Source organism: Neomonachus schauinslandi, chromosome 2 (assembly GCF_002201575.2).
Source record: "Neomonachus schauinslandi chromosome 2, ASM220157v2, whole genome shotgun sequence".
Classification (NCBI taxonomy): Eukaryota; Metazoa; Chordata; class Mammalia; order Carnivora; family Phocidae; genus Neomonachus; species Neomonachus schauinslandi.
This window is the reverse complement of record NC_058404.1, coordinates 75,938,779-75,954,937: the sequence shown is the minus strand read 5'-3', so window position 1 is coordinate 75,954,937 and position 16,159 is coordinate 75,938,779. Positions and strand designations below refer to the sequence as shown.

Sequence of the window (16,159 nt, the reverse complement as noted above, 5' to 3'; positions counted from 1 at the left end):
TTCTCTCTCTCTCTCAAATAAATAAATAAAATGTTTAAAAAAAAAACCCCAAGCCACAAAATTTACCATCTTTACCATTCTTTTTTTTTTTAATTTTTTTTTAAAGATTTTATTTATTTATTTGACAGAGAGACACAGCGAGAGAGGGAACACAAGCAGAGGGAGTGGGAGAGGGAGAAGCCGGTTTCCCGCGGAGCAGGGAGCCCGATGTGGGGCTCGATCCCAGGACGCCGGGACCATGACCTCAGCGGAAGGCAGCCACTCAACCTACTAAGCCACCCAGACGCCCCCCATCTTTACCACTCTTAAGTGCACAGTTCAGTAGTGTTAAATATATTCGTATTGTTATGAAATAAGGACTTTATGCTATATAAGCACCTTAGATTAATGGGATTACTGAAAGATTTCAGGATAGGACTGGAGATTTAGGAAGACTGTTTTGGATGGTGGGAGTAGTAGGAGGTAGGAGATGGACGTTAGGACTGAAAGGGATTACAGGATTAAAGGTTTGTGGGGCCTGGTTTCTGGCTGGGTCACAGGGTTTTTGCGAGAGGGGAAGTTAGAGACCAGAACTCAACGTACCTCTGGCTGAATACCAGGCCTGTATGGGCCGGCTTTCCGGGGACTGCACCACTTGAAGCTTATGAGCCACATCTAACCAGGATGTTTTTTGTTAAACTCCTATAATTAAAAAGATTTTTTTTTTGCATCAGTTGCAAAAAATGAAGTTTGGTGATTTCCAGCTTTTCTTGAAAAATTAAAAAATCTGGGACAGTGGAATCAGTCCCCCAAGGAAACAATCATTAACTTCATATCAATGTATAATAAACCTATAGAAAAGTACACAAGAGTGTAACTTGATGTTCACAAGTGAACATTCCCCACTAACCAGCAGTCCTATCAACATGCGGAACATTAGTAGTATCTCCAAAGTTATTTAATACTACTTATTTAAATCCTACTAATTTATTTAATCCTACTAACAACTTTATGAGGCAGATTATATTACTATCTCCTTTCTAAATACGAGGAAACTGAAGCATAGATAAGTCACCAGGCTAAATACTGAAACTAGCATTTGAAACTGGATCTGCGGTCTGATTCCGAATCCCATAGTCTCCAGAAAAGACAGTAAACCGGTAAGTTCGCTTTTAACTACGTGCAGAGGCCGCCTCCGGCCACGGAAACTTACTTCCGGGCCTCAGAGCCACGGAAACCAACTGCAACCACGGGCTCGCACGTCAGGCCGCCCTCGCCAGCGCCCGCCCCTCCCGAGCACCGCGTCCGGGAGAGCCGCCTACGGCGTGCTGCGCAGTCTCCACACACGTGAGGGCGCTGTCGCAGCTACAATCGGAGTTCCTCTTTCTGTTGTCGCGATATTCTTGAGGCCGGAAAAACGCAAGATCGAAGGTCACGTAGATGGCCCGCCTCGCCCAGTACGCCTAAGTTCTCGCGTGAGTTTAACTTCCGCCCTTTTCGCTCCCTGAGCAGCGCCATGGCGGTCGGCAAAAACAAGCGCCTTACGAAAGGCGGCAAAAAGGGAGCCAAGAAGAAAGTGTAAGTGGATTCTGTCCTGGCCCCCAGCTTTTTGGGGTCATGCTGGGCTCGGCGGGTGGGTTCTGGATGGCGGTGTGGGCCGGATGGTGAGGATGTCAGTTGGATTGCGAGGGCCGTGCAGGGTTGGTAAACCCAGAACGGCGGCCTGGCGGGTATGGGTGCTGCATCGCCACAGGCCGGCTTCTTGCCTTTGGCCTTCTGGCCTTGTTCGCCCCCCCTTTTGAGCTAAATTGCCGACGCTATTCGTAGATGGTGTGTTCCGTATTGTGGGCTTCCTGGCCTTGTAAATTCCACGGGTAATAGAGGGTACTGCTCCCGAGAGCTGGAGTTGAGGAAGTCACTCTTGTTCACTCGGGACCCCGCACCCCTTCCTCTCTTTGGCCCAGGTGGGACCTTTGGCGTTCTAATGAGCTCGTGTGAATCCCTGAAGAGCCGGGGTTACCAGTACGTGTCTTCACGTACCGGTAAAGTTCAAGAGACGTGCATGTTATTTGGAGGCAATGCTGCTTGTGTAGCCGAAGAACCGATGGGGTGGGGAGTGTGTACGTTTGTGGTAAACTGTTTCAAAGTGTCCGGTTTGTGTATAGTGAAGCAGACATCGTGGGGAAGAGCTAGGTTTGCAATATGCGCCCCTCACCTCACTGAGAGGAGTAGGTTCTTACACCCCAGTTGCTTACATGCCAGTTAGTCATTTAAAATCATTAGAGTGAGGAAAGTTTTAAAAATTCTGTGAGAATTACGTGATTTGCGATAAAACTTAAATGTTTTTAAAATACAGGGTTGATCCATTTTCTAAGAAAGATTGGTATGATGTGAAAGCACCAGCTATGTTCAATATAAGAAATATTGGAAAAACATTAGTCACAAGAACTCAAGGAACCAGTGAGTATTTTATTCTTGTTTTGCATTTTTTTAAATTAAGGTCTACTGGTGGGAGAATTAAGGAAATAGCTCTTGGTCGCAGCTTTGGCCAGGGCGGTGCTTGTTTCATACAACACTTGTAGAAGAAAGGTGGTGCTTTTAGAATTACTAAGAAAATGTGCCTAGGTACTTTTGAGTTTCTAGTGAGAATTGTCAGTAAGTCATTGGTGTCCATGTGGATTTGGTTCACAAAAGCTAGGATCTTTATATACAATTAACTTTCTAAGTTCAACTTTATGAATGAATGTTCTTTGTTGGCTTGACTTTATGTGGTTCCTAATGTTAATAAGACAATTTCTTGTTTTATAGAAATCGCATCTGATGGCCTCAAGGGTCGTGTTTTTGAAGTGAGCCTTGCTGATTTGCAGAATGATGAAGTTGCGTTTAGAAAATTCAAGCTAATTACTGAGGATGTTCAGGGCAAAAACTGCCTGACTAATTTCCATGGCATGGATCTTACCCGTGACAAAATGTGCTCCATGGTCAAAAAATGGCAGGTGAGAACAAAAGTTCCTTAGTGTGCATGGTGCTTTGGCGTGCATAGCCAAGGATGCCCTGTTATGAAAAGGAGGAGCATATGTAGATTTCATTTCAAATCCTTGATGTTTTCTAGCTTTTATTGAGTGCTGACTCTGGGATTGGCACTCTTGAACTTCAGTAAAGCAGTGAGCAAGCCATCCTCTTATTTAAGTGGAGTTCAAGATTTATTTATTTACTTGTATTAAAAGTGGGTTATCAGAGTTGCTAAGAGTGGCAGAGCCTCTGGTGTGAGGTTGGAATCCTTGCTCCATTTCCCAGTTGTGACATAAAGCTTGTTAAGCTTTGATTCCTTTATCTAAAATGGTAGGTAGGTAAGAGTATCACTTCTTGGAGTTATGAAGATAAAAGAGCCATTAAACATGCTTGAGCACAGCACTTGACACAAAGCATTTAGAAAGCATTGTTATTACAGGAAATAATTACATTGGTCAGATGTGTCTGGCTAACCTTTCAGTTTGGGGATGTTTTGTATACGGGAATGAATGATGACAAAATGTTTCGGTCCCAAATGATACATTCTGATTATACCGTTACATTTATTTCTGACATTCCCAGAAGATTTTATGGTTGAATTTCTGGAAATACAATTCTAAGGTCCTTTTGCTCTAAGTGTATTACTCATTTATAAACTAAAGTATACAATTTACAAAATGCAACGGAGGTATTTCAGTTTTTGTTGCTGCCTAAGGTAATTTTCGTTTTTTAACTTGAGGCAAAAATATCAGTAGTTAGGGGATTTTTTATTACATTTTAGCTGTGAAATTGAGTATTTAATCGTCATCAGGCTTTAGTTTGGATCATGAAGAACATTTAAAAAATATGCATTTAGTGTTATAGCAGTATATTCAGACACATTTTTTAAAAAGGAGTAAGTGTAGACTGGAGTCTCTTAGAACTGGTTTTCTTATGCAGCGGTGTACAGTTGGTTGGTGGGAAGGGTAGGCTATTAAAGGCTGGCACGTAAAAGATTTGGGGGGCTGGGTGCTGTTGAGATGGGGATAGAGGTGTTACCTAGGGAAGAGAGTTGAGAGGATTTGGTATTTATTAGTTATGAAGGATAGTAAGATTTGGAGTAACTGGGTAAGTTCACTTCAAGGAAGTTAATTCTTTAGGCTTGTAGTTTCTGTTATTTTATATTGTATGATGAGTACTTGATTTTTCTAGTGTTTTTATATTAGAATTTGAGGGCTATAAGTTGATAACATTAAAACCTGGTACATCTGACAATACCTTTTTTCACTAGACCATGATTGAAGCTCATGTTGATGTCAAGACTACCGATGGTTATTTGCTTCGTCTATTTTGTGTTGGTTTTACTAAAAAACGCAATAATCAGATTCGGAAGACCTCTTATGCTCAGCACCAACAGGTCCGTCAAATTCGGAAAAAGATGATGGAAATCATGACCCGAGAGGTGCAAACAAATGACTTGAAAGAAGTGGTCAATAAATTGTAAGTGTTTCTTTTCCTCATACCACATAACCCTGAATCTCTGATTATCCCTCAGATGAAGGAAAGTATATGAAACAAGGTGGAGTCAGACCTGTATTTAAATCCTGTCTGTGGGGTGCCTGGGTGGCTCAGTCATTGAGCGTCTGCCTTCGGCTCGGGTCATGGTCCTGGAGTCCTGGGATCAAGACCCCCATCAGGCTCCCTGCTCCACAGGAAGTCTGCTTCTCCCTCTCCCACTCCCCTTGCTTGTGTTTCCTCTCTCGCTATCTCTCTCTCTGTCCAAAAAAAATAATAAAAAATCCTGTCTGTGAAATTGTCAGGCTATGTTCCTTAAAATGAAAACATGTTAAGTGCTCAGTAAATGTGATTTGGTTTCTTTATCCTTATTTGAATGAAGCAATCTCATGGTGGATAGTGAGACTTGAAGTATAGGAAATGCTTTTGTCTTAATTAGAAAATATACTGACTAGGCAAAACTTGTTTCCATAGTCAATAATGTATGGGAATAGATGATGTCCACTGATAACACTGTTAACATTTTTCTGACGTTCCCATGCAGTTGCCTAAGAGGGTGGAATAGAAAAGGCAGAAAGGTCAAATGCTAACTTTCCTACTAACTAGCTGTATAATTCGGATCATTTAACCTCCACCTGTAAAGGGGTAATAATAGACTCTCTTACATGATGAGGATTTGAGTGGATTAAATGAAGTGGGTATTAATATGTATAAATTTATCCTTTTCTATCTTTACTGGTTTGCAGGATTCCAGACAGCATCGGAAAAGATATAGAAAAGGCTTGTCAGTCTATTTATCCACTCCATGATGTGTTCGTTAGAAAAGTAAAAATGCTGAAGAAGCCCAAGTTTGAATGTAAGTGAAAAATCATAGGATTCCTGAGAGAAAAATGTGTGGCCAGATACATTGGTGTCTTGGTTTTTTGAGTCTAAATGATGGCTTTTTTTTTTCTGTCATGCCTATATAGAATTGAAGACCATTGTTGTAAGATAATGGGGTGCTATAACATTTTCTTTCTTTCTTTTAGTGGGAAAGCTCATGGAGCTTCATGGTGAAGGTAGTAGTTCTGGAAAAGCTACTGGGGATGAGACCGGTGCTAAAGTTGAACGAGCTGATGGATATGAGCCACCAGTCCAAGAATCTGTTTAAAAGTCAGACATTTAATGGCGACAAATAAAAAATCATATTTGTGATGTTTAATTTCTGATGATTCTTTTTAAATAACGTAGGCTTGGTGAATCAGATATTCTGAACTGATGGTGATGTGAACTTTTCCAGACTGTTGTATGGATTTTATCCATTGCTCTGTGTTACTAAATAGCTGCAAAAGGGTAGTGATCCATTTTAAGCTGTAGTGATCTGGAAGTATAGAGGGTTAATAAAAGGAAATTTTTTTTTTTAAGGTTTTATTTATTTGACAGAGAATACAGGCAGGGGGAGCAGCAGAGGGAGAAGCAGGCTATCGGCTGAGCAAAGAGCCCAATGTGACCTGAGCCAAAGGAAGATAGATAACTGATTGAGCCACCCAGGTATCCCTTAAATGGTTCTTGAACCATTTGGAAGGCTTGTTGAAATATGGCAGGGCTCTGCCCCCAGAGTTTCTGATTCAGTAGTTGTAGGGTGAGACCTGAAAATTTGTTTTTTGGAAACTTGTGTTTTAACAGTTTTCAGGTGATGGTGATGGCCAGGGACCAGACTTGAAAAACCACTGTGCTAGATTGATAGAATAATGGGAAGAGCCCGTTGACTTAAGAGTTTTGGGTTTTTTCCCTCTAGCAGCAAAATGCCACACTGTGCACCAGTACTGTGAAGTTGAACTTGGCTAGAGAAATTGGTTATTGATCACCTGTCAATAAGTGGGTATTTGATGCTGCCCACTAGCCAGTATTTCCTCTAGTCATTCACCCATTCTGTTCTGTAGTCCTTCTCACTTCCAACTTTCTCATTTTTGATCAGCTTATGACCTTAAAATCATAAAAAATTTAACATAGATGAGAGAAGAGAACTTAAATTCCCACATATATTAGCATTTTTGCCCTCCTTCTTGCCTAATCAAGCTCATGGCTCTAGAAGTTTTCACCTTTATTGATATTCAACCAGTCCCTTCCATGAGCATACAAACAAATATACCCTTCCAGGTAACACCCTACTCTCAAACCCCTTATATAGCAAAACTCAAAAAAGTTAACTATTCTTTCTTGGACAATGAGCAGTTTTTTGTTTGATGTTTGAGTAATCCATTTTCTTTGTACCTAATTTTACTTTTAAATTACGCAATTAGACACCTTCCCACAAGCTGTTGCTGTGAAGGTTGCCAATAACTTTGTTGCTTGCTAAGTCTAAATGGTCTATTTATGACCTATATTTTATATGCCTCTAGTGACATTTGACAGTTTTTTTTTTTAAGATTTTATTCATTTGAGACACACAGCATGAGCAGGGGGAGAGGGAGAAACAGGCTCCCCACTGAGCCAGGAGCCCGATGTGGGGCTCAATCCCGGACACCGGGATCATGACCTGAGCCGAAGGCAGACGCTTAACCATCTGAGCCACCCAGGTGCCCCAACAGTTGATTTTCTTCTGGAATCTTAAAGATTTCCTCCCATGTCAGTAGCCACTCTTTACTAGTTCATCTCAGACTTTAGTGTTGGAGAGGCTTAGGGCTTAGTCCTTGGACATTTATCAATACTCTCCCTAGATACTCTTATTTAATATATTAAGCTGACATGCAGATTTTTTATTTCTAGCCTGTACCTTTGAACTATAGGTTTGTCTATCCTCTTTACTTGGATATAAAATAGGCATTTCACATTTGACAGGTCTAAAATGGTATTCTGGATCCTAACAGTTTAACCCACCCTTATGTTTTAGGCCAAAATCCTCTGGTCATCCTTGATAATCAGTTTATTCAAAATATATCTGGAATCTCACCATTTCTAACCAACTCCATTGTGATCACTTTTACCATCATGACTACCTGGATTGTTACTACTTACCTGGCCTCCCTAGGTCCCCTCACAAGGAATTTTAGATGCTCTGTTCACTCAAGGCCCAAACTGATCTTGCCCCTGACCTCGTATTACCATTCCCCTAACATTTCTAGCCAGGCTGCCCTCACTATTCCTGGATGGGCTGGCTAGGTACATTCTTACCTTGGCTTTGGCACTTGTTTTCCCTATGCATGGAACACTCTTCCCTTACATGCCACAGAGCTTGCTCCTTTACCTCTCAGTCTCAGTAGACCCCAATGATAGGCGTGGCCTATTAAAAATTGTGCCCTATTTGGCATTCCCAATTTCCCCTGTTACTTTTTTCTGTAGTTTTTACTTGTGTCTACGAGAATATTCCATGAGGATTGTTTTTTGGTCTTGTTCACCACTATACCTCCAGTGCCTAGAAGTTCAGTGTTTGTTGAATAAAGGAATGAATGGTATTCCCTGTTAATACCCCATAGTGAAGAAGCAAATGTTTTTGGTAAAAAACATTAGTTGTACATTTGGATCTCAAATGACAGGGGCTTCCTTTCCAGGGCGGACAGAAGTGGGGTCTAACAAAGGGTCACTGAGGGTAGGGTCCTGGAATTAAACAGTTTTTATCTTGGGTGTTGGACATTATTTAGTGATAGTAATAGTCAAGCTCCAATTTGCTACAACTGTCTAGAGCTTGGCTTATCTGTTTTATCTTACAAGTGTTCATTTGAAAATGGTTCCAGAAAGAATATGTGATTGAATTTTTTAAATGGTTCAGCCTGTCTGATGACGGGTTTAACTTTTAGGCCAACTTGAAGGTGGGTAACTTCCAACCAGTGGGAAATACTGTAAAGGGTAATTTCTGTTCCGTTTCCCATTTAAGTATCTTAGAAACTTAACACATAGATCCTAAGTATTCACATGTGGCTTTTCTCTACTTGACTCTAATTGGAACAATTTTACTTTGGTCTTTCATTGGAAAACAACTGTTGTAACCAGGGATGCGGGAATCTTCAAAAACAAGAACTTTGTGTTCAGGCATGATTGGATTAGGCAGCAAAACTAACAGTTGATCTGAAACTGACTTTTGCTTTTTTTTAAGTGGCTTTTGCTTCTTGAATGTGTACAGTTGAGTGGTATTAGAAAGTGTGTACTAATGTGCAAAAAGAGGTGCTTGGGAGAGTATCCTAGATAATTTGGGTGCACGTTATGTAACTACACAGGTTTTTAACTGGAAAAATGAGGCAGAAGAGATTGGGATAATGCAATGTGAGGGTTCTGATTGATGTTACTAACTTTGATGGAGAAAGAAGGCCATGGGCCAAGGGAAGTGGGTGGCCTCTAAAAGCTGGAAAAGACATGTACATTCTCAGTGTCACAATGGTACGACAGAATATGCCATCATTATTCATCCCACATTGTATGCACAGTAGTCTAACCATCACCAACATAATTATTGGACAGTGTTTTAAAAATGTGACATGGCCCACTAATTTTTAAGATTTTATTTTTAGAGAGGCAGAGAATGCACGTGTGCGAATGGGGAGAGGGGCAGAGGAGGAGGGAGAGAATCTGAAGCTGACTCAAGCACTGAACTCAAGCTAGACACAGGGCTCAAGGGGCTCAATCTCACCACCGTGAGTTCATGACCTGAGCCAGAACCAAGAGTCGAACACTTAAACTGACAGAGCTACCCAGGTGCCCTGGCCCACTAAATTTTTATAGTTGTACTGTTAACATTGCTTGAGCACACTGCCATTATTTTCCCTTTTAGGCCTATGTAGTAGTCTCATTGCTCCCTTTTAGGCCTTATGTAGTAGTCTCATTGCTACAAGTATATAGGTCCTTAATGCCCACTTCAGTCCTTGCATTAATAGCTCTGTAGTTAGGGCGCCTGGGTGGCTCAGTTGGTTAAGCGACTGCCTTCGGCTCAGGTCATGATCCTGGAGTCCCGGGATCGAGTCCCGCATCGGGCTCCCTGCTCGGCGGGGAGTCTGCTTCTCCCTCTGACCCTCCCCCCTCTCATGCTCTCTCTATCTCATTCTCTCTCTCAAATAAATAAAATCTTTAAAAAAAAAATAGCTCTGTAGTTAAATTTGTTTGAAGCTTGTTCTCTGGTCAATTCCTCAGAAGTTCTCGTGGCATTATTTTCTGAATTCTTGCATGTTTAGTACAGTTTGTCAGTGTGCTTTATATCTGAAAGTCACTTTTATTGGATAGAACATCCTTGGCTTTTTCTTTGAGCATTTTAAATATGCTACTGCATTTTCTCTGGCATAAAACATTGCTAATGAAGGTCTGATGATAATTTTTCTAATTTTCTTTCCCTTATAAGTTACTTTCTGTTTTGGCTAGAAGCCCAAAGAATTTTTTTTTAATCCAGTGAGTTTATAAAATATATCTTGGTAGTTGTTCTGATGGAATAGTGTCAGGTATGCAATATACTCTGTGAGAATGTAATTTCAATTCTTAAAGGACCAAGGGGCACAATTAAGGATACTATGTAGGCCTAATGAGCAGAAAATCTCCACAAAATTTTTATTAAGTTGAAACTAACAGTTGTAATTTTTAAAATTTTTTTAACCTTAATAAATTAAGGTTTTTAGCATTTGTTCTGTTCCCTTGATTTGGTTTCCTTTATTGGGGACTTCTTGCCTGTGATTTCCTGGCAGCTGTTGCAGTCCCTAACTATCCATGTGATAAACTCCTTGGGTTGTATTTTTGTAGGATGTGTCAGCTAATTACTGCCCATGAGCTAAATCTGGCCAGTGTCTGTTTTTCGATGGCCTGCAAGCTAAGAGTGGTTTTTCCATTTTCATATGGGTGAAAAAAAAAATTCATCATATGTGAAAATTATATGAAATTCAAATCTCCGTATACACAAAGTTTGAAACACAGCTCCACATTCAGCTTTAGATACTATCAGTTGCTGCCTTTGGCCCTGCAACGGCAGAGTTGGGTAGTTTTGACAGGCCATCTTCGGCACACTCATCACTCCACACTAAGGGGCAGCACAATGCACACTGTAGCGACACAGTAAGAATGCAATGTTTCGTATCACCTATCTGAGAAGGACCCCTTCAAAGACGCAATACATAAAATCTCATTACAAACAGCATTAATAGGTCAATATTTGCAGTTGATGATGGAGACTGCGGACTTGAACACTAAGGGAAATGTCACCAACCCCAAAAGAAAGACTTCTATTATTTAAAAAAAAATTACAACTGTTAGTTTCAACTTAATAAAAATTTTGTGGAGATTTTCTGCTCATTAGGCCTACATAGTATCCTTAATTGTGCCCCTTGGTCCTTTACAGGACCAAGATTTTAAGAAAAATCTTACAACCTGCTATAAATAAGGAAATAAAGCATTCAAGTTAACTGATAGGGTTTGTGCAAAACTTGCAATGGAGAAAAATTATACTTTCGGAATAAATGTGTGCATGTGTGCACACCTCTGGGTCAGTCCAGCGTACTACTGTATATTCTGCTGCTAAGCCTGAGATTGATGTGTACATGCTTGTGCTGTAAAGTTTCAAAGATTATCCCATCCAGGGCACTGCTACTTTTAGAAAAGTGTTAATAGGACAAACTCCCCTGCCATTCGCCACCAGTGGGTGGGCCAGGATTTAACACAAGGGCCTCTACCCTTTGATGTCCAGTATTTTCACTATATAGATGTCCTATGAGTTGGCAAGTCAGAACCCTTAATCTCATAGGCTTTGACTGGTTTCTATCACCCTTCCAACAGGGGTGTTTGATAACCTCCAGTAAAATTCAGGGGCCTGCTCACCAACTAGTTTCGTGGGACTGTGGGTGGGTTTAGAATGTTTAATCCCTTTAGTAATCAAGAGAACTCTCTTTGACCTGCCACAAAAGGAGGCCCAACTCCTTAGATGCTTTGGGTGTTGGAGACAGCATGTTTCAGTAAATGGGCCTTCCTGGTCAAGTAAAAATTGGAGCAGCTTTAGTACCTTCATTTTTCATGAAGTGGTGACAGTTACTCGGGAAACCATGTCTCCCACCCCATTGCCTGAAGCACAGCTGCTGGCTCATGGGGGCCCTCACTTCGAAGAGATCCCCTAAATACACAATCTGAATCACCGGTGGCTCAGCTAAGTTGAAAGCTGATGGTACTCATTGTGCTATGCAAAACTAAAGTGACTGTGGTCACTGCTCAGTGAGCTGAATTCAAGGTGGTTCTCATAGATCTGCCAGTACTTCCCTTGATGAACAGTCCCCTTTGCTGACTCCTTGCCCATGGCCTAGCCATCTGGTGTGCCACTTGAAAGACTATTCAGGCAGATTAAAAACATCCCTTTTTTAGGGCTGTAAATTGTGGGAACAAATTGTGGCTATTGATTGGACCATCTGGTAAAGGCCAGCTCTGACATGACCTAGTAGAATCAAGCTACCGATCAAGCCCACACCACCCAGATTGACACGACCTAGTAGAATCAAACTATCGATCAAGCCCGCACTGCCCAGACTGCCCCCACACATGGCAACGCGTTCACCATTAAGGGCTGTGCACAGAGTAAAAAACTCTTTCTCATGCATGCCAGACGTGTGACTCTGCCAAAAGTTGGCCCATGTGTCCCAAGGTGAATGAAGGCAGACTGACTACTGACAGACGGACTCCACTGGACTACATTGCCACCACTCAGGGTAATTGATGATGCCTCAGCACCGCTGATGAATTTTTAGGTTATGATGTTGCTGTTCCAGTCTGGTCAACTACACAACTGTAGCCCTTGAAACTAATACCATATGTGCCATGTTCTTAGTTTTCCAGACCACTTACAATCTGACATTGGGGCACTTTTTGTTACAAAGGCCACTTAGCCGAGTATCTGAAGGATATTTCATGCCTTTCTGCCACCCACAGATATCTAGCATTGCTGGGCATTGAGAACAAGTTTCTGATTCTACCACCCTCACTTCCTCCTGGTTCTACATACCTGAGTAAGGTAGTTGGGCGTCACAGAATATGGCAATCCCCAGAAAAGGATCATCTCTCAGCTGCCTCCTGGGTGATAATCAGGACAAAAGGTCTGGGTGAAAGTGGGGATGACTGGAGAAAAGATGAAATTATAAATATCTCCCCTGGCATCAGAGGAGAGAACACCTGAGGTCCTAAGCGGGCAGGCAGGGCAGCAGTTAATGTACTCTTTGTTACCTAGATCATTCCCAGTCTTGGCACTATTAATATTTTAGGCCAGATAATTCAATGTTGTGAGGGGCCGTTTTGTGCACTGTGGGCTGTTTAGCAGTATCACTGGCGTCTACCCACTAGATGCCAGTAGCACCTTTCCCCCAGTTGTGACAAAAAGGTCTTTGGACATTGCCAAATGTCTCCTGGGAAAAAAAACTGCTCCCAGTTGAGAACAGCTAAACTTAATCCAAAACTGCTACCTCAATTATGTGGCAGTTGCAGCTAACAGTCTGACCTGCTACTGGGTTTCTCATCTGTGTCCATGTGCCAAGAAAACAAGAAAACTCATATAGACATGGTTGGTCCTGAACTATTCTGCTATGCCTGAGGCCATCAACCGCAGCTCCCAAATGCAAATGTGTACACATTGGCAGATCAACACAACCTTGATTCAATCGGGCTGATCACATGCTTCTGATGTCTGAGTGGCTTTGGGTAATGCCAAAAATGGCAACTGGAGCTGCAACTATTTGGTGACACTGTCCATGTGACTCAATCAAACCAATGTGATGATAATCCAATCAGGTCTGACAACAAATTCTGAAGTGACCTTTGCCCTTTTGGTTATATTTTTGGATGGGCAAAAAAATGGGTCATGAGATGGCTCTCCACTGGGGATAGGGGTTGGTTTTTTGTCCATCTATTGCCCTCCTAATGATTGACGAGGACACCAAAGATTAGCAGATTAGCTGAAACTCACTTGCACTGTTCATAATGAATAATGGCTTGGCCTTAGAATACATCATGGCTGCCTCAAATAAGAGCTACTGCTACCCTCTTGGGCTTATTCACAGTTGGCTAAGTGTGGAACCCTGGAGAGAATGAGGTCAGTACCACATGTTGGCTTCATCTGTTGCTTCAAGTCTAATTGATGACAGTCTTAAGTTAAAAGTGCCGTGAGATTCTAACCTCTGTTGATTAATCAGAGTGGTTGATGGAGGAGCATATTCGTGTAAAAATTCGGATTTGGCTAAGAACGTGTCACACTGAGGAGTGAATTGTGAGAAGCAATCTGCTATAGAGCCCAAGTATCCCTGCATGTTCTCGTTGAGTATGCCAAGAATACACTTCTCTGCCTGCTCTTCACCTGGGCCATTTCTCAAGTCTTGTGTTTGCATCCTTGTGAGCAATCTTGAGGGATGATGTAATGTCCCCCCGCCCCCGGAAAAAGAGCAGGCTTGCTTCCACTTACTACACAAGTGCTAAATCTTAGTGTTCCTCTTTTGTAATGCAACCCATTATATGGGCCCTTTGCATTACCTCTGTGGGATTTGAAGGGTGTGGGAAACTGAACAAATGAACATGAGGCTTCGGCTATTGGTTTGCTACGAGTAATAAAATCCTTTTATTTCTGACCCAGGAGTCTCATGTCTTGCCAGCATCCATGAAACTGTGACAGGCTAACTTCTCAGCTTATAAGTTGGGTAAAATGTCAAACACTGCACAGGCTTGACGCTTTCTCAATTATTTTGAAGCAAATTTCAGATATTAAAAGTAAGTATTTCAGCATGTATCTCTAAAACAATTCCTTAAAAACATAACCACAATCCTATTAACACACTTCTAAATTTCAATAATAATTCTTTAATAGTATTAAATATCCAGTCACACCAATTTAATTGGTGATTAATCCTCTGTTGGATATAATACTGTGATAGGCAATGCAAGTGTGAAAGCAAGGGTAGTGAACTTCCAATTGCTAAGACCATTCAGGAAGTCAAGGTTAAATTATTGCAGGTGTCATTAGCTCTTTGTTTGCAGAACTGTAACTGTTTTGTTCAAAAGAAAATATAATTCACTATAGAGGCAGAAACTGACAATACCATTAGACTGTTTAAAACCAAATGCTGGGGGTGCCTGAGTGGCTCAGTTGGTTAAGTGTCTGCCTTTGGCTCAGGTCATGATCCCGGGGTCCTGAGATGGAGCCCTATGTTAGGCTCCCTGCTCAGTGGGGTGTCTGCTTTTCCCTCTCCCTCTGCCCTTCCCCCCTGCTTGGGCTCTCTTTCTTGCTCTTTCTCTCAAAATAAGTAAAATCTTAAAAAAAAAAAAAAAAAAAGAACAAACCAAATGTGCTGGTAAGGATTGGAGTAACAGGAACTCTCAAATATCACTAATGGAGTGTAAAATGGTACAACACTTTGGAAAACAGACAGCCTTTTTTTTTTTTTTTAAAGATTTATTTTAGAGAGAACAAGTGTGTGAGCGAGCGTGAGTGGAGGGAGTGGCAGAGGGAGACTTTCAGACTCCCCACTGAGCTGGGAGCCTGATACAGGGCTCGATCCTAGGGCCCTGAGATCATGACCTGAGCCAAAATCAAGAGTCGGCCACTTAACCTTAAACTGAGCCACCCAGGTGCCCCAAACAGGCAGCTTTTTAATAAAATTAAATATATATCTATTTCACCCCTTAAGAATTTTACTCCTAGATATTTATCCAAGAGAAACAAAATCCTATGTGTACAAAAAGACTTCAAAATGTTAATACTACTAGTCAATGATAAGGCTGGGGGGTGGGGGATGTACATACCAGCTTTATTCATAATAGCTGAAAACTAGAAAAAAAATCAATAGGATAAATTGTGATGTATGCATATGATGAAATATTACTGAGAAATAAAAGGGAACAAGTTGTATTACACAAAACATGGATGACTCTCAAAAATATGTTGAGCAAAGAAGCCAGAAGACTAGATACTATGTTATTTCATTTTTATGACATTCTAGAACAGGCAAAACGAATCTTTGGTGATAGAAATCAGAACAGTGATTGCCTCTGCAGGGGGAAGGTGGTGGGGGAGGAGAGCAGGATGTGATGACTGGAAAGGGGCATGAGAAACTTCCTATGGTGATGGAAATGTTCTGTTTATTGATGGCTATGAGTGTACAGAATTGTCAAAACTCACAGAATTGTATACTTAATATCTATACATTTTATGCAAATTATGCTTTAATTAAAAAAAAATGGATCTAACCAGCTAGGTCACAGACTTGCTGCATTTTAGTGTCTGTCCCTTTCTGGGATATGCTTTCCACACTATGAACTTACTCCTTCATACCTACTTATGTCTGGAACCAAACCGGAATACACTTCTTTGTCATGGGCTTCTTGGCCGCCATGGGATTCAGGACGTTGGCTCCATGTATGGCTCTGCATGGTGGCTTGGGCATCACCTCCAGGAATCACGCTAGATCTGATCATAATGTCCAACATTCCGGTGGTTATGGTTATTACTGCCATCTATGGCCTGATGGCAGTGGTCCTTATTACCAAATCCTAAAGAAGAAAATCTTACTTTGTGCAGTTGGGACACCAGCTTGAGTGATTTGGCTGCTGGCTTTGTGGGGATCATCAGTATGCAGGGTCTTCTCGGCAGTCCTATTTGTGAGTGTAATTCTGACTCTCATCTTTCCAGAGGTACTCCGTTTCTTGGGTCTCATCATTTGCCCTTATTCTCTTTATAAAGTAGTCCCTCCTTGTGTCCATCAAA

The 16,159-nt window shown here is 41.4% G+C and overlaps 1 protein-coding gene and 1 non-coding gene across 4 annotated transcripts; both read left to right on the top strand.

Annotated features, from left to right (window-relative positions):
* The first annotated feature begins 1,321 nt into the window (after positions 1 to 1,321).
* RPS3A (ribosomal protein S3A) lies at positions 1,322 to 5,686 on the top strand. 3 transcript variants are annotated; one of them, XM_021699007.1, is made up of 6 exons: positions 1,322 to 1,557; positions 2,336 to 2,439; positions 2,788 to 2,975; positions 4,262 to 4,470; positions 5,232 to 5,341; positions 5,514 to 5,686. In XM_021699007.1, the coding sequence occupies exons 1-6, from the start codon at positions 1,496 to 1,498 to the stop codon at positions 5,633 to 5,635; spliced, it is 795 nt and encodes a 264-aa protein (XP_021554682.1). In that variant the 5' UTR covers positions 1,322 to 1,495; the 3' UTR covers positions 5,636 to 5,686. The 3 variants fall into 3 exon arrangements, with proteins under 3 accessions (XP_021554682.1, XP_044768807.1, XP_044768808.1); XM_044912872.1 differs by having other exon boundaries at positions 1,445 to 1,557; positions 5,232 to 5,269; positions 5,522 to 5,686; XM_044912873.1 differs by having other exon boundaries at positions 1,454 to 1,557; positions 2,788 to 2,862; positions 4,398 to 4,470.
* On the top strand, positions 3,496 to 3,568 carry LOC123324216. Its single transcript, XR_006539696.1, has one exon. It is a non-coding gene; the product is annotated as a small nucleolar RNA SNORD73 (small nucleolar RNA).
* Positions 5,687 to 16,159: the final 10,473 nt, after the last annotated feature.

Coding starts and splice junctions, on each gene's coding strand:
- RPS3A (XM_021699007.1), top strand. CDS start 1,496: ATGGCGGTCGGCAAAAACAAGCGCCTTACGAAAGGCGGCAAAAAGGGA. Junction 2,440..2,787: donor CACAAGAACTCAAGGAACCA/GTGAGTATTTTA, acceptor CTTGTTTTATAG/AAATCGCATCTGATGGCCTC. Junction 5,342..5,513: donor GAAGAAGCCCAAGTTTGAAT/GTAAGTGAAAAA, acceptor TCTTTCTTTTAG/TGGGAAAGCTCATGGAGCTT.